The sequence below is a fragment of the Musa acuminata genome, chromosome BXJ2-6, assembly GCF_036884655.1.
Source record: "Musa acuminata AAA Group cultivar baxijiao chromosome BXJ2-6, Cavendish_Baxijiao_AAA, whole genome shotgun sequence".
Lineage (NCBI taxonomy): Eukaryota > Viridiplantae > Streptophyta > Magnoliopsida > Zingiberales > Musaceae > Musa > Musa acuminata.
In genome coordinates, this window is record NC_088343.1 from 41,865,980 (window position 1) to 41,890,715 (window position 24,736).

Consider the following 24,736-nt stretch of genomic DNA (forward strand, 5'->3'; position numbering starts at 1 on the left):
AATTCCGTGCTCTCAAAAGAGTAGCATGTTTTCCAGAACATGTACCTACCATGTGTTTTGACAGAGAGCCGGGCCCCACATGGGACTCATCTCTCAAGGGAGGTACATGAGGAAGGTAAAACATAAACTAGTAGAAAAACATTATTTATAAATAGAATTCAACAGTTAATATAGCATTTGCATATTTGCTAATGTAATTAAGTAGTTTAATTGCCTACATTTGTGATTACAGTTTCCAAAGCTAAATATGGTAATTTGCATTCGCAATTGAGTCCTGGGAACAAATGATCTCATGGAATATGATGATCAGGATAGATCACAGAAGAGATGATCATCTTCAAGCTAGGTGGTGGAGAAGGGCAGTGGCCACAGAACGGTGAGAGAAAAAAAGATACTGGTGTTCAGGAAGGACGATGAGAGGGGTCAAAGTGGTCATAAGCAATTTCAGCAGTGGCTCTCAAGCTGAAAGTAGCCCACATTTCCACATAAAAGGAATTTAGCCACATCGAAATGCAGCCTGGAAAACTTAAGTAACAGCAACCAATGCAACCCCCAGTTATACGTAGGCAACCAAACAAATGGACTAGATGAAATGCTTGCGTTTTGCCATTATAGCATTTGCATATTCAGGCAGCCATAGTTGAAGTCTCTAAATCATCATACTGATGAGCAATGAAATAAAACACATTCATGCTCAAGTATCCAAGGCAAGGGGTATACCAACTGAAATTGGGTCCATTGATGTAGATACAGCTTGTCCCTCCATTCCATCCTCTCTTATTGGCGTATAAACTGCTATCAATCTGTATCCTACATCATCAACATTAGCTTCGTACATCCTACTAGTCTCGCCTGTAATGACAAAAAAAGAAATATTTACTGGCAGTTGGAACCAGCTGACTACATTCATGTTCTGACACGTAGCATTCCAATTTTCTTGTCTAAAAGTTTCCCTTTAATAAGTTACTTCATTCTATCTACCAATGACATGTTAGGATTCATGAAGTAAACCAACTAGACATTTATGTTCCAGATTTTCCATATACAAAAATTTGAGTTCCAGAAGCATGGGTTTGCCAGCCAGCTGTTGAACAGTTCATATTGTGCCATGCTGGCATGCCAAGTATGTGCAGGTTGAATAGAAAGCAAAAAAAAAAAAATTACAGAAAAAACACACAGAGAAGACTACTATGAACGGGACAGATCCTGTCACATTGACCCTCTCTCTAACAAATCAGAGAATAGGAAAAATAAGAAAGAGTAGCAAAGAAAATAGAAACAAAAACCCCACATGATGACAAGAGTGAGGAGAGGAGAGCTTACTCAGCTTATTTCTGGCGATAAATGAAAACAAATGACAATAACCAGAGGTGAGGAGTAAGTGTGAGAGGAAGGAGGAGGATAAACTCAACTATTGGAGGCAAAAAAAAAAAAAAAACTAGAGCCACATTTAAGATGTTTGAACCAAGAAAATAAGTACTAAAGAAGAATTTTGTCTGCTTCTGAGTTTCTTTCTCAGACCTCACGTGCATGTGTGCACACACACAAAGAAACCAAAATGCATCTGCAGGAAAACATCAGGTGATGAACCCACAACCTTCCAAAATATACATAATTGAAGTCAGATCGAGGGTATATAATATATTAAAAGTACATGAACTGCCCACTAGGCCACTCTTCTATATGAGAGAAGACTTGTTGCTTAAATCATGCAATGACACTGGTTATGTACAATATTCTAAAATAAGGATGGACATAGCAGGCAAATTTGATGAGTTTAAAATTCCACTGTCCATCCAAATGTAGCTGAACTCCATGTTATGCAGAACATATTTTCATCTGATAACAAGAATATAAATGCAGCAAGATTAATAAGAAAATTTAGTGCATAATATAAAATAAAAACTAAAGCGGCAAGAGCTAAGAGTAGATGACACAGTTAACTAGCTTCCATTTTCCACAAATGGAAACTGAAGTTATTTGAGTAGCAAGTCTGTTATACCAGGTATTGAGATTAAATCAGGGCTTCCAACCATTGATCTAAGCCACTGGATTCTGCTCTTGCCTTCTTTACCACCACTATAGATACCTCGAACAGCGAACAAATTTGTGTGGTAGCCCCTTCCTTCAATCTCCAGTTTATCAATTTTAGGAATTCCTAAAAGCAGCAAAATTTGTCATTTTGCAGGACAAGTGATTTAAAATGTAGCGCATCTTATCAGGAGATTCTGAATCTGACTAAAGAACTGGAGAATTAGCTTAGTTGATACTTTGTTTTCAGTAATTAAGTTCTGGATGGTAAAAATCTACACATAAAAGAATTTCAATAAAACAAGTGCTCCACACCAGCATTATGATGTTCTTCAGGACAAATGTGTTTTATATAAGCAAACAAATATTGTTACTCAGAAAAGGTTGCATAATTATTTGCCACTTGATAAAGTATTTCTAGAGAACTTAGGAGAATGGCATCATGATGAAAAGCAGTTGGCATAAAATACCAGCAGTTACTCATATCTTGCAAGCAAAAAAGGCAACAAGCTTACTGTTGTTATAAGTTCAATATTTTGGGCCCAGTTCCAACTAAAACTAAGTGGCAAGGTGATGAAGAAGACCTGGCAATACAGCAGAAGTTTGTGCTGACACAGTATTACTTGATCTTCCGAACACATCTGTGACGGTGCATTCACATTTCAAACTTCGGCCTATATCCTCAAACCGCACTTTATATGAACAAGAAAGCTGAGATGGCAATGGTTCAAAGGACGGATGCTCTCCATCTCCTAATGAATAAAACCTGTTCTCCAAGATTATCATTAAACAATAGATGTGGAAATTTTGGTAAAAGTAACTTAACCTGAATATTACCATTGGTACTTAATCTCTTTCTTGTACTTGTTCCAGACATGCTGCTGAATATCACTTTTAGGAATTAGTTCAACAACTGTAATCATTTCTCCTTCAACTTCCTTTCCTTTAAAAGAAAGCATATCAAATTTTGGAATCTCTGGAGGAAAGCAACAAAATATTTACTATGAGTTGAAGATGAACATAATAAGGGCATAGTTTAAAGAATGCGAATGAAAAAACAATAAAATGTTATGTCTGTGCAATAATGTCTGTGCCGAAACATACACAAAAGTTTCAATATAACAATGACAATAGTTTAGACTTTCTAGAATAAATAAGCTGCGAACTAGATACTAACACCAAACAGACCCTCACAAAGAGTCTTTTATGTAAAGATATGAACCATATAATTGCAAGTGCCTATTATTTGAGGCTCTCCCATTCAAGGGGTAGCCTAGTATTATTCTAATGAAATGTACAAGAAACAACTAATACTATTCAGCAATGCTTGATATTAATGTTTCTGAACCACAAAAACATGTGCTTCAATCTTTCATTGACAAGTGCAATTTAACAACTTAAAAATATGTGCAGCATCTAAAGCTGAAAATTAGATATTTGTTAGGTTCTCCATCTAAAAGTTGAGAATTGAGGAAGAGGTCTACCTATTTTTCATAAGGGTAAGGAGAGAGGAGGAATCATCAGTTCGACTCTCCTCTGTGTTGTCGACGAGAAATAGGCCTTCTTCAGCCTTAACCCTTATGTGGAACTAATTAACACACACCACTGGGCTGGTAAAAGATATAAGACTCATGTTGACTCCCCATATAAGGGGTACCATATCCAAATGAATGTGTTGTTCTGTTAAAAATTGCATTTGCAACCATGCCAATTTTCACTAGACAGTACGGCACCAGGACACAGCTTCAGGCTATGCCAAGGGTGTCCCAGTTGAACCTTTACTAGCTACAGGCTCATGCTGGGTAGTATAGGCCCTCTAACGTCCCTTGCCAGGACAGTACCAAAATGTTTTATGCAAGCAAATTTAAATCCCTTTGTTTCAACTACAAGCGAAAGTTGAAGTTAGCAACCGATTGTTAGGATCAAGAGTGGCACTAAGAGGAGGGGTGAATTAGTGCAGCGGAAAACTTTCGCGGTTTCAAAAGTCTACGTTTCGATTAGAACCAATTCCGACGAAAATCGTTTCAAAAAGAGTTTAACTTAAAAGCGTATATGAGTGTAGAGAAGGCAGTAAGAAGGTAATGTAGCTTGCAATAATGAAACTTGCACAAATTGAAAAGCAAACCAGAATTTAGAGTGGTTCGGTCTTTATGACCTACAGCAACTTTCGGATTCCTCCTCCGTTGAGGTCACCAGCGTCCACTAAGGACCTTCCTTCAATAGGCGAAGACTAACCACCTCTTACAGCGCTTTCTCCTTTTCACAGGTTTAGGAGAGAACCCTTATAAGTCTCACACCTCTCTAGAATGATCTTAAAACTTAAAAAGGGAGGAAAACTCTAGCACTTATTTACAACATTTTTACACCCCAACAACTCAAGATTATCTCAATGCTTTCGTACCCTTTCATGCAAAAAAGGGTGGGATTTTTATAGGCCCCAATGACTTCAAAAATGAAGCCAAAAAGTGTATAATCCCGGATTTCCGGGGTCATAGCGGTACCACTGCTTGACACCTGACACTGGGCGGTACTTCTGCTCAATCTGAGTGGTACTATCGCTCAGTCTGGGCGGTACCACCGCCTGACAGGGGCGGTACCACCGCTGGCAACAATAAATGCTGGTGGTACCACCACTGACAGTAATAACTGCTGGTGGTACCACCGCCCAGACCACCTGGGGTGCTGCTTTCCAGGCGGTGCCACCGTCGACTAGGAATTCAGCAACTTGGTTGAGCCTTGACTCCAACCCAAACTAGCCCAACTCAAGCCCAGTTGGCCCCTAACAGAGTTGATGGGATTACCTCCCAAATCAACTCTAATTATTATTCTAACTACGATTAAGGCAAGCATGGTCCGATACGTCAATTCTTCACTCGACGATCTTTCGGCGAACTCCCGACTAACTCTCGGCTAGTCTTCCAGCGATCTCCCGATGAGCTTTCGATAAGTCTTCCAACATGCTTCTGGTGATCTCACGATGAACTCTCGGCGAGCTCCCAGTATATCGTCCGAGTCGTCGACTTCGGCCCATCATTTGCTTTACGCCTTACTGCTATCGTAGTTGTTCTTGCACACTTATCTCAACACATGGATTAGATCAAATAATTTACTAATTGATTTCATCATCAAAATCCGAGATTCAACACTGAGGGCATAAATGTTATCTCAAGCTCAGAGAGGAAATAGTAAGAGTTCCTTTCTAACATGCAACGGTCCATACCGGGGAAGGAAGAGCATGACCAGATTTACTATTTTGGGAAAAATGAACTTCAACAGCACTGGCAGATGGTATTTGTGACTTGCAGAGTAAACAACAGTCTTATATTAAAAGACACCTTGTCCATTGCACAATTTCATAGCAATGATTACCACTATCAGAGAAGAGAAAACAAATGTATATGCTAAGAGCAAGACTAACTAGAGAATTTGTAGGTTTCACTTCTTCTGTAGTTCATTTCATTAACAGCGAATACGAATCAGACAAGCTCTAGTAATAAGCATCTGAAAATCAGACAACTGTAGTAGCTACAAAGACAGTGGATTTGACAAAACATAAATATACCTGGGAGAATTACATCAGTTGGTTCTGATAACTTGAGTTCTCCTACAAGTGCATCAAAACGAACAGGAATATAGCTGCCAAGTAACATTTGAAGGTCATTTTTTTTTTGTACAAATTCAAAGATTAAACGAAAATATAAAAGGAGAGAATCTGAAGCATACACAGCTATCTAAGTTAAAATAAACAAATTAAAATACATATAAAAAGACAAATTAAATCATTAAAAATCTATTCAAGTAACTGGCAAGAAACAATAACCAAATAAAGTAAATTAGTGAAGAGAAGCAATACTAATATATTTTCTACAAAGTACAAACAAATGGATGGCACCAACCACATTAAAGTCATAAGCAACATAAACATAAAGTATAACTTTCTTGGATGTTACATTTTCAGATCAACCATTCTCAGCCCCAGTGAAACTCAGATAATAGTTGGACCCAGAGTACCTCTGTCATAACTGATTACCAGAATAAATTAAAAAGGGAATCAGTCACCACTAACCAGGGATATGCCAGAAATGTTAAATCTTCTTTTTTCATAGATCCCTTATCATTACATGCTTTTCAATCTGTTGCATGAAGCCATGAACTATATGGTAAAGTAGGCTGCTATAGATGCTGCATCTGACACCTCATATTAGAATATACAAATTTTCCTCCATCAGACCATGCACGTTTATAGATGTGAAGCATGATTGGATGATTTTTGCATTGTTTCATTTCATGTATCATCCAACCATTCTTTTATTTTTGATGTCTTAATATTGTCAATAGTTTCATTTTGCTCGAGAACAGGCAGATGAATTGTCAGTTATAAACAATTTATATATCGCACTAATCAACACAAAACAAAGGAATTTGCTGAAGGAAATTGAATGGGCCCTCATGGTAGCTTCCTGAACCACATGTCTTGCTGACATATGCTTTGCCAATGGGAACACACACTTGCACAAGATAATACAAGTGAAAAGCCTGTTTGAAGGTGCTATGACAGTTGACACATACCATCTTGTGCCATTTATGGCACATCCCGTGGCCAAGAGTCCTGAATTTAGTAAACAGTGACTCAAAAACTAGGCAGGTTGACACACTGATCTGAGTAGGCACCAAGTACAGATGCATAGATTTTCGTTTCACACCACAAGTTCTAAAGTCAAGATTCTTTAACTAGAAAGTGATACTCCCACATAAATGATATCAAAGATACTATACAAGGTTCGAAATTTTGTACCATACCGGTGTATCGAGATTTGCACAGTACGATACGATATGCCATACCGAACGGTATATATATATATTATAAAAAAATAAAAATTAATATATAAAAATAATATTAAAAATATTAAGAAAAGGCGTACGTAACCTCGGCAACGTCGCTTGCTCCTCTTCTCCTTATCGCCTCGTCTGCAGCATTCAGCGAAGAAGGCACAAAGACGTCGAAGGCCACAAACGTCTCTAGCCTTCGGTGAAGAATGCAACGAAGGCCGCAGACGTCTCTGGCCTTCGACGACGAAGAAGGCCACAGAGTCGCAGACAAGGCGATGAAGGAGATCGCCTCTTTCGCTGCTCTAGCCACCACCTCCCCTGATCCCTGTGCCTCTAGATCCTCCTCTTTACGACTCTCCTTATCGTTACCTCTTGGATCGGGATCGTTGAGGGAGGGTGGCATCAGATCGGGATCGAGAAAGGGCGTGGAAACAAGTTCACGCCAAGGTTCTCCCGATTCTCCCTCTTCTTCAAACGCCCTCCCCTTCTTCCTTCTTCGACGCTTCTCCCTCAACCTTGTCGCAACCAGGCTGATAGTGCCCGGTAGCAGGCGGTAACCGACCTGTTTCGAGTGGTAACAATCTGATACAGAGTTATATCGAGTGGACCGCTCGTCACGGGCAGACCGGTACGTATTGCCCGGTACGGGCGGTATGATTCGAAATCGCAAACCTTGATATTATATACCAAGTTAAATCATTATCTATAACAATTGGCACTGATAGTATAATTAGTGACAGCAGTCAATAATATTGTAATAAAATTAATAATAAAGAATAACAAATATATATTAACGTGCTAGAACTTACCCAAATAATAGACGGCAGTTGTAATCTGAATCTTTAACCTCATAAATGGTGGAATTGGCTTCAGTAATAAGAACTATAGTTCCTTCTTTAGTTTCTCTGTACCAACTATACAGGCTTGATCCCTCATACCCACCATAATATTTTCCTTCTCCAGCATATACACCTGAACTGAGCTCTTTTATACATACTTCCGAAACAGAAGGAAGAGCTGCATATTTCAATTATATCCAAAAAATAAGGAAAAAAGGATGCCAAAAAAGAGAATAATAGTCCAAACTATCAAGATGCATGCAAATCAAGACAACCTGCCATGACCACATTACTACTAAAAGCGACTAATGGCTTGCCCAGTTTCCCATCCGTCCGTGTAGGCACCCAGTATAGGGCCAAATAGCAACCAACATCTTCAAATGAGGGTGTGTATGTTCTGCTTGGAGATCTCAATATCCAATTAAAGGTAATCTTTGCTATAAAAGACCCCACATAAGAAACCAAACAGTACAAACATCACTTAAAACAAACAACTCACAAGGTTTCTCCAACAAGAAGAATATCATCAGATGAAGCAGCTTTATTTACAAGTTCTGACTCATCTATCTTCTCTTTGGTTCTGTACCAAATATATTTCCCAGTTCCCTCTTTCCCACCATAGTATGACTTCAGGGGAACAGTTTCTTGATCCTCACAGCAGCTTGGTAGGACAAGCTCAATGCCCTTTGGATCCGCTGTGTAATGGACAAAGTGACACTGAGTGACTCAATCATATAATAGTTATTTTTATATTTTATACAAATCACAATAAAGAAAGCACGCTCATTTATTTTTATATTCTATACAAATCAAAATGATAGTTATTTTGATGTTGTGTTGCAGTGCAGTAATTCCATTCCCTCTAAAATTTTTCGGAGCAAAAATATTTTGCTTCCAAAAGTTTGGAAACAAAAATCTGTAATCCATGAGCTATGAGATTTATAATCTCACTTATTAATGCCATATACTTTCTTTATCTCCCATTTAACTTCCCTTTTCAACTTCCTTTTGTTTCCAAAATATTGTAGAAGATTAAAAGGCCAGACAAGGTCTTGAAAATGGGGGCATATGCTCATTACAGTAGTTAGAAAAACTGTGCAATGCATTGACACATGATACGATGGGACATACCAACAAACCGATATGTACCGCCCAGACCGATCGCTTGTCAAACTAGTATATACCGCTCGTACCGAGCAGTATGCCGTGGCACGATGAATCTTGGTGCAATGCATAGTGCATAGGATCACCAAAGAATTAATGAATATTCAGTACTATGAGAAATTAGTTTAATTTATCCAGAGGATCTATTTCTACTGCTACTATTAAATTTTAACAATGTCCAAGCTAATGAACTTAAGTTTTTAACAAATATTTGATTTGTGTCTGATCCATATTTATACGGTTATAAAATTAATCCATTGATTTCCAATACTAAAGTATTTTCACCATGCACCTATGCTGGCCACACATACACTTGTACGTGGCTGGTTCTGTATATGCATAATGTGCAGCACAGACGTGCTTTAGGACAAATTCATGCTGGCAAGGTGTCAAATGGATGACAATGCCACAGTTACATATATAGCATGTCTGCAGCAGAGACTCCACAGCATGCCAAATTGGTGCAAGGCTGCAAGCACAGTATCGAGAACAGGATGTTTGATAATTTAATTAGCAATGTAGATGGACATGATTGAATTAATTAATTTCAGTGCAAATAGGCAATTACCAGGAACTATGATATCTGAAATAATGCTCTTTGGAGATCCTCTTGCTCCATCCTTCCTTACAGGTGTATAGACAAGCTCAATGCATGCACCAACATCATCGATACTCAAATCAAGGTAATCTGGAGAAGAAGTTGTTTCATGATTATCCCATATCAAGTCTTGTGACATTTTAAAAGATGAAAATTGCTTAGAAATTTTATGAGCGCACCATTAGCACTAATTCTATCCTTTGCACCATTATCCTTCACCCTAAACCATTCATGTATGCAGGTCCCTCTTTTACTGAAGTAAATAGGCAATTAGTCATCAGACTGACAAAAACATTCATTGAAAGTTGACCATCATTAAAGTGGTCTCACCCTCCATTATACTCAGCGATAAAACTCAAGCTACTTCCTTCAATAATTGATCCAAGAAATTCAAGTGATCGACAAGATGGTGGTCCTACAAAAGAAATTTGGTGGAATAAGTCCTTACTAGAATATCTATCAAAAATATGAAGCAAATGGCAAACTTAGCTAGAATGTTTGATTCTTCCAAGTCTCAAGGTCTAAAGAGTAATATTACAATGTAAAATCAGGGCATGTAGAAATTTGTATCTCAAGAAACAATACATGCTTGATATTGCAAGAAGAGACATACCAGGAACAATGGGACCAATACATTCTGAAAGAACTGTAGGACCATGAGCACAGTCACTTCGAACCGGTTCACATGAAACAGACACTAGAAAGCCAATATCATTGACTCTTAGGGTATATGATGTAGTTGTAGCACTTTTGATTTCATGCTGAATACCATCAGGACTCGTCTGAAAAATGGATCATAAAACTTAATTAACATGAAAGAGCTTAATGTTAAAATGAACTGGACAACCAGAAGTCAGAAATAGCTATTGGCATTTTGCAAAAATTAGAAAGAACAGACAAAAACTGGCAACCCCCACTGACCAGGAACCAACGGAAGACAGAATCACCTTCTTCTCCACCCCAATATCTTTTGTCAGCACACAATGTGTTTCCTTCAACAGCCTTGCCAATTATCCATAGCGAAAGCACTCTTGGACTTCCTGTTGGTTAAACAGTTAGTACAAGGGGCATTGTTTTCTATAATTATTTGGTTTACAAATAGATCTGTTTGTTGCACGCAAGGAAAAAAATACAACTTTCAGACGGGTACATAATTTTTTAGAAGAATGTCTACAACTGCTAAATATTTTTTCAAGATACAAAGCAACTAAAAAAAAAATTATAATAAACACTTATCCTTTTTTTCTTTATTCTGCAACTAAATGCTCAGCTGCACATTTGCTATGACTAAGGTTTTGCTAGTTCAAATGAGATATTGGTATATTTATTTCTTTGGCTTGGATAAGATGAACTATTTACTTCTACCATGCTTTTTAGATTATACTCAATATACAAAAGAACATCCATAAGGATTATGTCTACAAAAATGCTTAGGTATGTCACGTCACAATTAAAATTCATAAAATCAAAGGAAATATATACACCTGAACGAACTTGTTCTTGTCCTAAGAAAGTTCTTGGCTCACCAATGATTCCATCATCTCTTACAGGAGTGAATTTAATAGAAACATATTTGCCAATAGCATCTTTTGTAATCCGATACTGAAGCAATCCTGATGCCTCTGGTATTAACACGCCTTTAATGGTTTCATTCTGCAACATCCAAAAGTCACAAACTTTTTGCTAAAATAGAAAGTGACACCCAGGCAATTAAACAAAGGCTAAATAAAACTGATCTGAATCAGATTATTGGTCATAGCCATTACAACATGAAATTTTAACAAGAAACAGAAGAAGACATACTTCATGGAGATACCAATTGAAGATACTTTTACCCTCATGGCCCCCAATATAACTATATGATGTTGTCAACATCTCACCCTCAGAAAAAACACCAGTTAGAGACAGAAAATTTAGGCTTGGTGGAAGAGCTGCAAAAGAAATGTAAGTTCAATTAAGTACTGAAAATAACAATGAAACACAGAAGAAGATTGTAGGAGATACGATAATATAAATAGCACAAACATTACAATTCAAAGTTTCAAACTGCAAAGATAGCAACTAACATTTCTGGACTCAGATATGAAATTTTCAGCTCCATACTACAGCAGATAAAACTAGATTCAATGGACTGAGACATTGACACATTTATTTTAAAAGCAAAGCAGTTGAAGTTCAATACTGAACCTACACACCAATTGAGGGATAAGAAAATATGAATTAAGTTTAAATTCTTGTTAATGGTACTTGTCCACCTCAATGCTCAATTAACAGTCAACGTCAGGTTTTCATGTCTCAGGTAAATTAATTATATTTTGAATAGTAATACCAATGAGCCATATGTTCACTACCCAGAATCCTTATTCGTACGATATGGTTTTCCTCAAGCATCTGGTCCAAAATCCACTATACGTGAGTATCATCTTCATTGTTTTAGAAAATGATTCGAGCACCCGCCAAGACACTTAGAACACAGGGCATTGAGTTTCATCAACAATTATTGCTTTAGGTGGCTGGATACTAAACAAATTCTTAATATCTTCGATTGCAACTAATCAACCTGGCTCGGTAGTCACTTATGTAATGTAAGTGGATCGCACAGTGGCAATTTCTTTAATGTGCTGTGTACTTGTTAACTTATTTTCATATAATCTATAAGATTCCCAGGCATCCCAATACCTATTGACGGCAATCAGATGGCCAAGAACAAATGGTGGTGAACTTGAACTATCAGTAAGGTAAAGGATAGTCTTCTTGAACTTTTTTTATTCCCTAAGTTTCCTACAATGGCAACAGCTTTTGTTGTTGCCTCATCTAGAGATGACAAAGATGACTGCTCTTGTAGTGCAAGTCCAGTAGTTGCAGTGGCTGCAAAAGTACTAGTTATTGCTTGCATCTGCTGCTATTGATTAGATGACTTCAATCAAGCAGCTATATAGATGCCCACCCAGAGTCTAAATGGTCAATGGCACTTGGCCACTCATTTGGCACCTATGTCTTTCTTATACATTGATCTTCTTAGCAACTGCTAGCAAAAACCCTTCCCTTACAAATCTAGCACACCCCCCAATCCTCATTATCAATGCCTACTTGCTCTCTCTCTCTCTCTGTCTCCCTCCCTCCCTCCCTCCCTGCCTTGTTGACATCTCAATGCATGTTTCCACCACCTTTCCAGCCTCATCAATTATTTCATTGATGAATCTAGTTTCCATCTCACCATAAGCATACAAATGATCTAGAAGAATCCCTTACCCCAACGTACTTCCAGTGACCCTTATTTGCTCCCAAATTCTTTGTTGCATCTCGCATCTTCAACTTTACCCTAATGCCACACCAAAATTTCAAAACCCTTAAAGAAATTACTTAACTAATATAACTGCAGTCCAATGTGAGCCACAGGAGCCAGTGCATATTCCTCTAAAATAAATTTTAATAGGTTACAATTGTGGTGTTTATATCAAAACCTTCATGCTTCAAACTTTTTTATAAAATTTTGATATTGTGTGAAATTGTAGAAGTCTAAAGACAATAAACAAATGGAGGAGTTTGACCCAGGATAGGGTCTGAAACAAATGGCAGCAGTACCAACAAATGCTAAACAAAAAGTCTTCAAATAGAACTCCAAGTCAGAAGTTTCTCTTTAAGGTAAAATATATCGAAACAATAATGTCATTTTTAGGTATCATAATAGGTGATGAAGAAAAACCATGTCATTTAGTGGCATTAACTAATTTTACTTTTTTAACTAAATTGAAGACAAAACATCCAGGGCATCAGCATCATGCTTGTGAGATTGCAGTCATCACTCAGTAATTTTTTTCATTTCTTTAAGAAGACACTAAATTTGGATGTCTATTACTAGAATAGTCTGACCTTCACAGCATTCCTGGGTAAGTTGAAGATGGAGAAAAACCAAGTCTTTAGTGGCCTAAACTATTCTATTTTTTAAACTATAATTAATGATAGGGCATCCAATGCCATGGTTGTGAAATTGCAATCATCACAGTAATTTCTTCATATTTAAAGATAGATTAGATATGGATATACTGAGAAAATTCTGATCTTCATGGCCTCGGTAAGCAAAATGGTCCTTTGCTTGTGACAAATCAAGTGTTCAAGAGAATCAAGCAATCAGGGAGACCAACATAACTTACCCTCAACTACTTTTCCCGATATAGCATGTGTTGGTTCACCAGCTTCACCATCAGGGGCCATAGGAGTGAATTTCACAACAATGTAGTGCCCAACAGCACCAAGTGGAATACGAAATGCCTATAAAAAGGTCAGCATAAGTGATAGTTTATATGAATAACAGAATAAGCAGATCATAAACTTTGATAAAGTAAACAACTTAGCCTCATTGAAAATATACTTTAAGATATCTCACTTTTGCAACTTTGGAGGCACTAACTGCTTCAAGACAATTTTCACCTTCCAATCTCTGGGAAGTTGTTCTGAACCATTGAACTCTACTAAATCCCTCAGTTCCCCCATTAACAACAGCACTAACAGTCACCTTGCTTCCTTCTCTAATATTTCCAACAATCTTCAAATTGGTAACCCTTGGAGGGGCTGCAGGAGAAAGTGATACAATGTGAGGTGAGAAACTGATATGAAGAAGCTAACAAGTTTATCAACGCATTTAACAAATATAATGTTTGGTTTGCAGTTTCATCCAAACCGATCCGTACAACCAGTATTTATCAGTCCAAGCATGAAACAATATGACGAGTTGACGACTGCCCCCATTTCGGAAGGTCCGGTCTCGTGCATCTAAAAAAAACATTAGGGCTCGTGAAGGAAGTCACTAGCCCTCTTCTCCTCCTCCGCGAACCAGGTGCTGTCAATCCTCCTCCCCATGCCGCCTATCCACCTGCCAACCCACCACACACCACCCATCTCTTTGCCAGTATGCCACCTCCTCCTTTTTCCTTCTTCTTCCTCCAATGCCTCCTCTTTTTTCTCTTCTTCCACTTCTTCCTCTTCCTTTTTCCTCCCATCCTCTCCCTCCTCCAACAGAGTGTCTGTACATACCGACGTACTGAGTGTCGGTATGCCAGTATCGGTATTCGGTAGTATGTACTGGTCTGGCCTAGGAACGGCATGATGGTCTGGTACAAGATTGCATTCCTTGGTTTTTATCATACCTTGCTTTACAATTTCTGAAGTGGCAGATGATGATTGTCCCTCCTGGCCTGGAAAATGACAGAAAATAAACCTAAAAAAATTAATATAGTTTCATTAACTAAAATAATCATGTTGCAGGAGAATAATACATTAACATACCTTCAAAGTTAACAGGAATATATACAAAGACTAAGCATCTCCCAATATCCTCTTTGGTCAAGGAATACTCATTGGTACCAGAAGAAGCTAGTTCAGAAATGCTGTACAATTCAAACCAAACAGAATATAAAATTGCTGGCTAAAAATGAAGATTCAAAGAAGTAGTTCGAGCTTGATAGTTCATTTGTTGGCGCTAACTAGGATTGCAGAACCGTTCAACTGAAACTATTAGTGAAATGTGTATTATTTAATGGCACACTACAACTTACAAGCTTAATTAGTATTTTGCATGGGTTAGAAAACAACACAGCTTTTCCACAGGTCAGAGGACTGATATATTGCATGCATGAGAAAAGGTGTAGTTAACTATAGATTTAGCAGGACATGACACAAAAGTACTAAATTCTAACAAATATAAGGTTAACAATGAGCAAACATATAGAGATTACATGTAGTGCTGGTAAAGTACGTATTAAATGGCCATATCAACGTATTTTTCTAATCACATTTAGTGCCACCAGGATTGATGAAATGAAACTACGCATTTAATAAACAATATAAGGTGTCCTGGTTAATGCAAGAAGTTACTGTCACTAGTACAATATATGTTCTTCATGCATAATGCTTAAACTACAACCTATATTCTTTTTTGTCACAAGCAGTCACAAAAAGGTGAAGCTGAAACTGTAGGTTTAACAATAAAGATAAGATGCCCTCATAAATTGCAGGAAGTTCAGAATATGAGTTTGTAAAATATATGGCTCTTCATGCATCTTCTTTTATAGAAACATTTCCCATATTAACTATTTACATGATGATTGGCTCCTAAGTTGAAGAATGGTTCATATTTTTGTAATGTCTTGTATCACAATAGTAAAATTTATGAACTGATAAACAGGTAACACATCATGCGGATAGTGGACTACCATAAAGTAGTACCAGCTAAAACCATGTCGTATGCAGCAAACTGCTACAATAGAAGAATATCAACCGTATGCAAGGCATTGGCATCAATGCAGTAATATAACCGATAATTATAACTGGACATGAGTAAACTGGTAGCTAAGGGAAATGAATAACGACAAGCTACACAAGTGAAAATATTTATACTAATTGGATATGCATTCGCAATGAGTTCCTTTTCTCACCCAAATGGTTAGCATCCAGTCAGAACCCTATTCTATCGCAACTGTACAACACATTTTCAACAGCACCAGTGGTGGTCCATAACAGATGGGTGATGTGATTACCCATCTTTTTTGTGTGGGTGGTTTCTTTGAATGAGGCATTAAGTTTCACTATTCTTCTGCATAATTGACTTATATAAGAACCTCTTTATTTACTCAAAGCAATAAGTGAATGATTTAAGTAGGAAGAAAATCGATCAGCTCAAATATTCCATTATTCTTGGCTTCCAGAATGTATGTTAAGAACACAAATTATCCAAAACAAGGTAATACCTTGGTTACAAGTGTCAAAATAAAAAGTAATTGGTTAATCCTTCTTCAAGAAAGAAAAATATGCAAATACCTTGAATCTTTACTCTCTCTTAACCACTTGAACTTGCTAGGCCCTTCTTTTCCTCCGAAATATTCTCCAACACCTTTTAATGTATTTCCTTCAACGGCATCTCCTAGAACCCACACATTATTGACCGATGGGGCAGCTGAAAACAAACGAGAAGCTGTTACACATAGTCAGCACTGCAGAAATAGAATTTTAATAGTTGAATCATTTAAATCCACTGACAAACATCATTTCAGACAATCAAGTGTGTACTAATAATTATAGCATACAATACTGTGATGATATGTTTATCATAAATTGAAGATTTTTCTATAAATCAAGAAAACCATAAGAAAACAAAAAGGCAATATAATACTGAAAAGGTATCTTAATTGTTAACCATAATTATAGGTTCTTTCATACATCGACTATCCCTTGTAACAGGAACCAAGCAAGCAGACAACCACTGCGATTGCAGGTTATGCAAATGTGAACAAATATATGCTGGTACACAACTTAGGACAACATGCTATCAACTGCTACTAGCAAGTAGCATATTTTCCCGGCCATAAGCAAAACAAATATATAAAACCATAACTCCAACAACTCAATGGTGTATAATGACAAATAACAAAATATGACAATATTGCACTCTATGCTATCAGTCCACTAATATATAATCACAATTCACAAACAGAACAGAAGGCAAAAGAAAAAAAAAAAACTCAGGAACACATATAGCAATCAACACCTGCTTTTATAAAGTCAGTCATTGCAGACTGTGGTTCTCCCTTGACACCAGATTCTGTAACTGGAGTGTACATGAAAATCAAAATCGAATCAATGTCATCTACAGTTAACTTGTACTCCTCATCTTCAGCTCCCACTATTACAACAGGGCTGCTGTTCCATCTTCGCCTCAACCAGCTGTTCAGTAAGCTCGAGAATAAGTTTTTCAGTGTAAGTTGCATTCATGGACACATGAGAAATGAGAATGATGATTGAGGCACTGTAACAACCTAATTGTTGATAGTACTGTAGACTACGCACCTTGCTACACATTTACCTGGGGTTCCACCACACCATGCAACCTCAGCAGAACCTCTTATTACATTTCCCTCCACAAGCTCACCATGCACGGTCAAATTTAAAACTTTAGGATATCTGGTTCCTAACCAAGGAATTGTAATTAGAGGAATCACGAGTCATGACTACAGCATGTGACAACATAAGAAAACCATGAAATTATTAATAAAATTAACATGTTAATCTCACACATAGCTTCCTTCAGGAACTAAAAATTCATGATACAAGAAGATTGTCTCCTATTGCTGACTCCATAAGAACTTCATAAATCATAAAGCAAAAGAAAATTTAAGCGGCATCAATAGTAGCCATACCATAAATTGCATGCACTTTTGGAATAGCACTTTGAAGGAATGATATCACCCACAACAGTCTAAAAAGATTACCTTGAAGGAATTACGGGAAGTGGCATTTTAAGATCTTCGATAAGATGTCTCTACAACCAGAGCTTAGAATTATAAGTGGCATTTTGAAAAAGAAATTTTTTTTGGCAAACTCAAATATAATCAGGACTTTGTATTTGTCATCTTAAGAAATTGATCTTTTTGTAAATTACCCTAATATCATCAAGTGGTAGCCACTTATAATTGTCTATAACCACTACCCAGAAAACCAGAGCTTAGAATAATCTCATTTTCCTTGCATCCCCTCATACATTCAAATGCTTTTCAGTCTCCAGCAAACCAACAGTGGTATACTCTTGCAGAATTTTGTTCCACTGGAGGGCAAATAGCCAAAAACCCTCAGGATGATGCATGGGTTTACACTTTTTTTTGTTCTAAGTGTCTAATGAGACTTGTAACTATTCAAACATCAGCAAGAAAAAGACTCGTCATCTGTATTCATCTCAACAGCAAATTGGCTTCTAACTGAAATAATAGAACAAACCTAAAATTTATTCTCACTGAATGATAAACCAAAGATGTTTTTCGAACTTTCTTTCACAGAATGACATCAAGTAGTTTTAATATTTTAATTCAAAAATGACCATAAACATCCATGACCAGATCACACATGTTATATTTCCCCTTTTGCACTGTGAGTCTGCATAAATCTCGTTTGTTAGCTCAATTATAAATTTAGCCAAATTATAAATTGAAACTTATTAAGCCAAATTATAATGGAACTAAACTGGGGGTGTTTCATGTTAAGCCAGATTATAAATTGAAACATATTTAATTGTCCTTTCACCAGTTGTTAAGAAAGAACATTGACACAACCAAGAGGTTGAAGGCCTTTCAACTCCCAATCCTGCAGGAATTGTTATGTAGCTGTCATTTCATACAGATGCACTCATAAGCAACAGAAAATCTGTCACCCTCCTTATCCAAATACAAGTAGGAAAAATCACTGTAAACAATTCGGTCAAATCATCATGGAACAGACTCAACTGTTGTTCCAGCAATTATTAAAAGAACTGCAGCACAGCCAAACAAGCAAAGGCTTCATGACTTTTTCTCATAGGAACTGATATTATAACTGTCATTTAGTCTCATTATCTGGCACTCAAATTTTTTTGGTATTGTAGCAACATCAGATGGTTGCATGTTTCTTTATATGCAACAAAAGGGTCCGTGTTTACTCTTAATAATTATCTTGATATGTTAAAGATTTCAAAAATGCAAACTTTGCAAAAAAGAACTTTCTTTCCCTGTATACCATTTTTTTGTTAGCAACATATATAACCATGTATCAGGTATGGAATCCATATATCCAGTTGTATAGAAGGCAAAAGATTGTATCTACAAATTAATAAAATTCAAAAGTTCAGTCAATCACCTCATATTTAAAACCATGTATATCTTCAATGTGTTATACACACAAGTAGAGAACAAACGTGAATTAGCATACTAACTTTCTACTTAGGGGAAGCTATAGAAATGTTTAACTAATGTGACATTTCACAAGAGATGTACCTGGGGCAACAACTGATGATACAGCAAAAACACAAGGGTACTCAACATCATTGAGAATTGGAGTGCATTCGACCTTCAGAAATTTGCCAACATCATCGTGTTTTGGCCAGTAAACCTTATTGTTTGCAGGCGACAAATGATTAACATACTGGAACTCAAGAGAAACATCAACAAAACTCATAGGCAAGTACCACCGTACCTCGCCTACAGCATCTGCAATAGGTAAAAAGCTAGAGAGTATTCTTTCTCCTATAAGCCATTGGAACTTAAGGACAAGCTCAGAGTGGCTGCTTAAGTTTACAAAGTTAAAGTGGGAGCAGCAGATATCTTCTTCAAATGGCTGATCAACTGAGGTTTGTTTAAGCATGTAGCCATGAGGAATGTTATCCTTCCATTTTTCAACTAGGAATGAAAATGTTGACTCTGTCGAAAACATAAAGCTGTAATAGTTAACAACTTTACAAAGATGAATGATGACACTTGACACTACGAAGAAAACACTAATCATATGAAGTATTATAAAGGATTGCATATGTTGCATAGGAAAATAAACACAAACAATACTCTGAGGTCATGCATTCTTATGGGTCTGTTGGATTAGTAGTGGATAATCTGACTGTAACAAGATGTTGCATTGCATATAAGATGTATAGCCTAGATAATGGCAGTTCCATGAATTACTATGTCAAGTCGCAGATTCTACAAGCATCCTAGTACAGTGCTTTTCTTTTATTCGAATGAAGATTTCTGACTTTCAACGGATTTAATCAATCTTAACCTTGTAATTTTCAGCAGATAAACCATCAAAATTTCTGTCTGACAAACTACTACAACTGTGGTATGAATTCACAAAAGATTATGGTTCTAGGACTCGTGCTTTACTATTTATGCTCTTACAACAAAAACAAACTTATCAGAAATCTGGTCCATAATATCCAGGAATGAGAAGCAGAGAACTTGAAGATATGTTATTCCATGCGACATCCAGCATAAGTTGGTTGCTGCTTGAAACTAACCTCAATCCATTGAAACTAACCTCAATCCATTGGCGACCACGCCAGCTGAAGAGGACCAATCACAGAATCACAGACAAAAGTCATAGAGCTGTATCTGAAACCAATTTCAAGAGGCTTAAAGAAACAACCAAGGATGTCGAGACCAAAATATTGGATCAAGTGAGAAGGCGGGCAAGGAAGAGACACAAGAAGAAGAGTTGGGATACAGCAAAAAGTCAAAGAAACAGATTGACATTTTTAAAGTCAACCAGTTCATCCTGTGGCAAGCCATCGAATGACACGGTCCCAAGACAGGCCAGTATAAACTTATGTGTCCACACGATGGTTAAAATTTCTAGCCAACAGGCTTCCATTCACCAGTAAAGACAAGAAGATAAGCATTCTTTCCAGTATTCAAAACAATCCACCTAAACCTGATAATGCAAACAACAACCAATAGCAATTTAAAATCATGTTAAAGCACAACAATAAAAATAAAAACAATAGCCGATATAATAAGAATTGAAACTAAGCTATATGAAATATTGTTTGCACAACTAGTGCAGTATAACAAGTTGCAAAAGTCAAGAAGGTGACTACATTTAAAAATCCGGAACTCTTAAGGCAGACCTTCAGCAAGATCTGGCTGGCAAAATTCCCATCCATCTCTGATGCACAAAGCTGTATGACCAGGGTATAGCTTTGCAATTTCCAGTTTGCGAGGTGAAAGATCTGCAATGTTCTATTAGTGTAAGAGTAGATAGATCAACCAAAACAAGTAACTTTCATTTTCAATTAATGCTAATCCACTCAAACCATAATCTCTACTTTCTAATGATTTAACAAATTTACAAACATGATATTGATCAATCATGCATCAACAATCAGGCTCTTGCAATTGAAAAGTTAAACAGGCAATCAACAGCCAAAATCCTGAGCTTTTTATGCCAGACAGCATCTGAAGGCTAATATGGACAGCTCTTGAAATCCAGAATATATCCCATGCCTAACCATTAGTTTCGGGCGATCATAAAATCAACCATGCATAATTGCATCATGTTTAAACAAAATTGTCATAGGTTTTGGCTAAGATCAAACATAAAGGAAGTAATGTAAAACAAGAAGGAAGCAGATACTAATTTGACAACCTACAGAAAAGACCAAGAAAAATATGCCATATAAAGATTAAAGAACATGGAAGATACCACGGTCATTAAACTTCTTTAATGTAGGGCCAATAAGCAATACCAAAGCTGCTTCTAAGTGAGGCATCTTTAATATAGGATTTTCCTCCACACGCAGATGCTGCATATAGCATTTGGAAACTTCACATAAGTTGCTGTTACTAATGGGACAAAGAACTGTTTCAGAATGTGAAAAAGGAAATGTAAGATGTTCTAAAAGATTGGCACCTAAAGACAAATTAATAGGTAGCACCAAATATTTTGGTATCTTAAACAAACCACATGAGATAATACCAACATATAAGATTCATTTAGCATGATGCAGTAGCCCATTCAAATGTTTGAGAAACTAAAGGTATCACATGTACCAGAAGAAATAAAGTAAATTCATCACCTTTAAGCACATTTGGAAATTATTTTTCAAAGAAGATAATGATTTGCTTGTGAAGAAATTTTGAGTTTGCATAAGACACGTCCAAATGCAGTTAAAACTATGTCAAATGCTGAATGGGTTTCTGTTTCTATACAAACCATCAGTATTCCAAAAACTAATATGCATTCACTTCATTGCATATTTATCTAAGGTGTTTTTTCAGAAATATGCTAAATATGACTAAGCTTCTCACAAATAACACATCAATTCCCTAAAACCCCGTTTGATGTTTAGAGAAAACCACACAACTTATTTTAACAACCAATAGAATTAACACAACTATATTAATGAAATGTTCAGTTAGATGAAACAGAACAACTATTTTGTATGTGAAAATAAATAATAAAACCCAGCATCTATAAGATACTACTGCTTAAAGTTTGCCCAAAAAGAGAACTATAGTGCATTGTAAACCCAGAGTAAAAGCTAAAGACCTTTCTCTTTTTTTCTTTTCCACTCTGATAGAGCAGGAAAAACAAAGAAATACTAAGTTTGGTAAATGAATGGAAAAGCCTGACCTCAAGAAGTGGTAAATACGGAAACCCCTTCAAAGTTGATATCTTATTTTTGCTAGCTGCTAATACCTGAACAAATATCAAAACAAAGAACAGTGACTGAGTTAAAAAAAACAAAATCATTAGTTGTATAAGTTGAAACTAGCTGACCTGCAGCCGAGGTTGACCAGACATGGAAAGTGACTTTAATCTGTTTTGAGCAACAGAGAGAAACTGGAAATAAGAAAGGTCACCTTAGGTTTGTGAGAGACAAGAAAGCACATATTATTGAAAAATAAAATGTATTCTCCAATTTAGGATTATGATGATAACAACAGACCTCCAGATTTGGAAGTTGAGGAAGGGTAACCAGAGATGTTATTTGATTTCCAGCAAGATAAAGTTGCTGAAGTAATAACGCATACATCATTCTTAGTTGCAGAGTATAGTCCAAGAGCTTTCATATCGAGATATGTACTATTTTCAATGAAAAACCCATATAAGCCCATATACACACCTGGAGGCCTTTGCAATTTCCAAGAGGCTCAAAACCAAGCCCTTTGAAATCATTGAAACTCAGATCAAGCACCTACAAGGTGGAATTTACTGGCTCATTAATATAACACTGAGATGGTGTGGGTCAAGACAAACATATGAAAGGTAACCCCCTGTCAGTTTAACAAATAAAATGACATTCTGGCAATATAAACCAAGATATTATACCTTCAACCTCTTTAAAATTTCAATACCCTCCACAGATGAAAGAAGATTGTCCCTGAGATAAACAAACTACAAAGTAGGAATATTACTACATGTAGAAACATATCATTTTTCATAGAATTTTTAGTGCACATAGAAAGAAAAGTAAGGCCATGATAAATCTACCAGTGAAACCATATTTGGTACAAGAAAAATGGACTCTCACAATATTCAATGAAATTTGCAACCATGAATTTTGTAATCACCAATCATGCAGACATTTCAAGTGTGATAACTTGGGTACCTTGTTCCATGGGTCAAGGTCAGTTTTCAAATTCTAAAAATGCAAGTTCTGGAGACAATATTCAGTTACCAATATTCCCCAATAATTATAACCCTCTCAATTTACCACATCTCTTGCACCAAACTTACATCTTTGCATATTGTCCCAATTCCTCGTCCTTCAAGATAATCTTTAAATAGATACAAAGTGATGGTATTTTCCAGAAACAAAGATTACCAGTTCAAAGTCTTTCATGGCAATTATGTTCTACACTTTTAACTTATCATAAGAACATGTGCTATAACTGGAACCTTCTTATTCTTTCCAAAATATTCCATTTTAACCCTTGGATCTAATTCATGAGTACGATCATTATTTTTGTACCAGTCCAGAAGTCAAGAGAAGAAAGCCCTAAAACTTACCATCAGGTGATTAATAATTTTGTGCTATATTGCCTTCTTCAACCTTCCACTTTTGGTATAATATATCACCCGTCTCATTAGACAAGTTCAGATTCTGCATTTGATGAAAATTTACATTACATTGTGCAGAATTCTACCACATCCTTATTAATCACCATAAGCTTGGACTTATCTCCAACGAGCCACCCAGTGGTCAACCATAGGTTGACAGGCTGGTTTAGAGGAGAGAGGTACATGTTAAAAAAACCCAAATAGTTGGCACTTATTGTGCATACATGTTAAACAAGTGGACCTCACATTAGTTAAACAATTTGTCTTCTCCCACTGCATCTCTCCTCCATACACTCTTATTTTTTCTTGTATGGTAAGATGCCAGCTTAAGGTTGCAAACAGAATATAACATCTTTTCCCATGATAACTCAGTAATTAAACTTCACCCAAAAGAACTAGATAGGCAGTTACATGAGCAGGAAAGCACAAGAGTTTCCAGAGAAGTTCCACTCAATTAGTTTAGTATGCAAGGCCTCACACAAACATTCTTTTATCTATTTATTTCAAAGCATCATTACCAGTACTTAATGTATTTAACATAAAGAACACTTTTTATTCAAGGGAACTAGGCGATTACTCATGGCAGGCTTCTTTATTCTCAAAACAAAGGAACAAAAACAACGATGGTTCCAAAATTCTCAAACTAAAGAAGAAATAAATAAGAAAATGATTGGTTTCAATATATCTCCACAGAAAGTAAAGTCGTCATTCTTCATTCAAAATAGTATTAGTTTGTGTCTGGACTAAAATTAAATTGGACACTGGATCCATAATGACAATTACCTCTAGGATTGGTGACAAAGTCAAGGCATTAAGACTGCGAACCCTGTGTCCTCTTAAATCAAGCCGCTGAAAATAAATTAAAAAATCAATAAAAATATCGGTGAGACAAAAGATGGATTGCATTGCTTAGCTAGAT

At 36.6% G+C, this 24,736-nt stretch overlaps 1 protein-coding gene across 2 annotated transcripts in view; it reads right to left on the reverse strand.

Moving 5' to 3' along the window:
- LOC135585612 (187-kDa microtubule-associated protein AIR9-like) overlaps nt 1-24,736 on the reverse strand; it is a 28,219-nt gene that overhangs the window by 1,837 nt on the left and 1,646 nt on the right. The window contains exons 3-34 of one of the 2 annotated variants that reach the window (XM_065114507.1): nt 24,601-24,666; nt 23,086-23,151; nt 22,880-22,951; nt 22,703-22,768; nt 22,534-22,596; nt 22,387-22,452; nt 21,457-21,556; nt 20,882-20,983; nt 19,456-19,679; nt 19,257-19,371; nt 17,305-17,425; nt 17,006-17,181; nt 16,279-16,414; nt 14,749-14,849; nt 14,610-14,657; nt 13,850-14,034; nt 13,617-13,734; nt 11,266-11,393; nt 10,947-11,115; nt 10,384-10,502; nt 10,076-10,244; nt 9,793-9,877; nt 9,642-9,715; nt 9,433-9,552; nt 8,200-8,395; nt 7,976-8,097; nt 7,671-7,878; nt 5,594-5,667; nt 2,869-3,007; nt 2,616-2,797; nt 2,003-2,158; nt 721-852 (exon numbers count right to left, since the gene is read on the reverse strand). In XM_065114507.1, the coding sequence (XP_064970579.1) occupies nt 721-852; nt 2,003-2,158; nt 2,616-2,797; nt 2,869-3,007; nt 5,594-5,667; nt 7,671-7,878; nt 7,976-8,097; nt 8,200-8,395; nt 9,433-9,552; nt 9,642-9,715; nt 9,793-9,877; nt 10,076-10,244; nt 10,384-10,502; nt 10,947-11,115; nt 11,266-11,393; nt 13,617-13,734; nt 13,850-14,034; nt 14,610-14,657; nt 14,749-14,849; nt 16,279-16,414; nt 17,006-17,181; nt 17,305-17,425; nt 19,257-19,371; nt 19,456-19,679; nt 20,882-20,983; nt 21,457-21,556; nt 22,387-22,452; nt 22,534-22,596; nt 22,703-22,768; nt 22,880-22,951; nt 23,086-23,151; nt 24,601-24,666 (3,898 nt within the window). Of the gene's footprint in view, nt 1-720; nt 853-2,002; nt 2,159-2,615; nt 2,798-2,868; nt 3,008-5,593; nt 5,668-7,670; nt 7,879-7,975; nt 8,110-8,199; nt 8,396-9,432; nt 9,553-9,641; nt 9,716-9,792; nt 9,878-10,075; nt 10,245-10,383; nt 10,503-10,946; nt 11,116-11,265; nt 11,394-13,616; nt 13,735-13,849; nt 14,035-14,609; nt 14,658-14,748; nt 14,850-16,278; nt 16,415-17,005; nt 17,182-17,304; nt 17,426-19,256; nt 19,372-19,455; nt 19,680-20,881; nt 20,984-21,456; nt 21,557-22,386; nt 22,453-22,533; nt 22,597-22,702; nt 22,769-22,879; nt 22,952-23,085; nt 23,152-24,600; nt 24,667-24,736 lie in introns of both variants that reach the window. The other variant, XM_065114506.1, reaches the window with a different exon arrangement.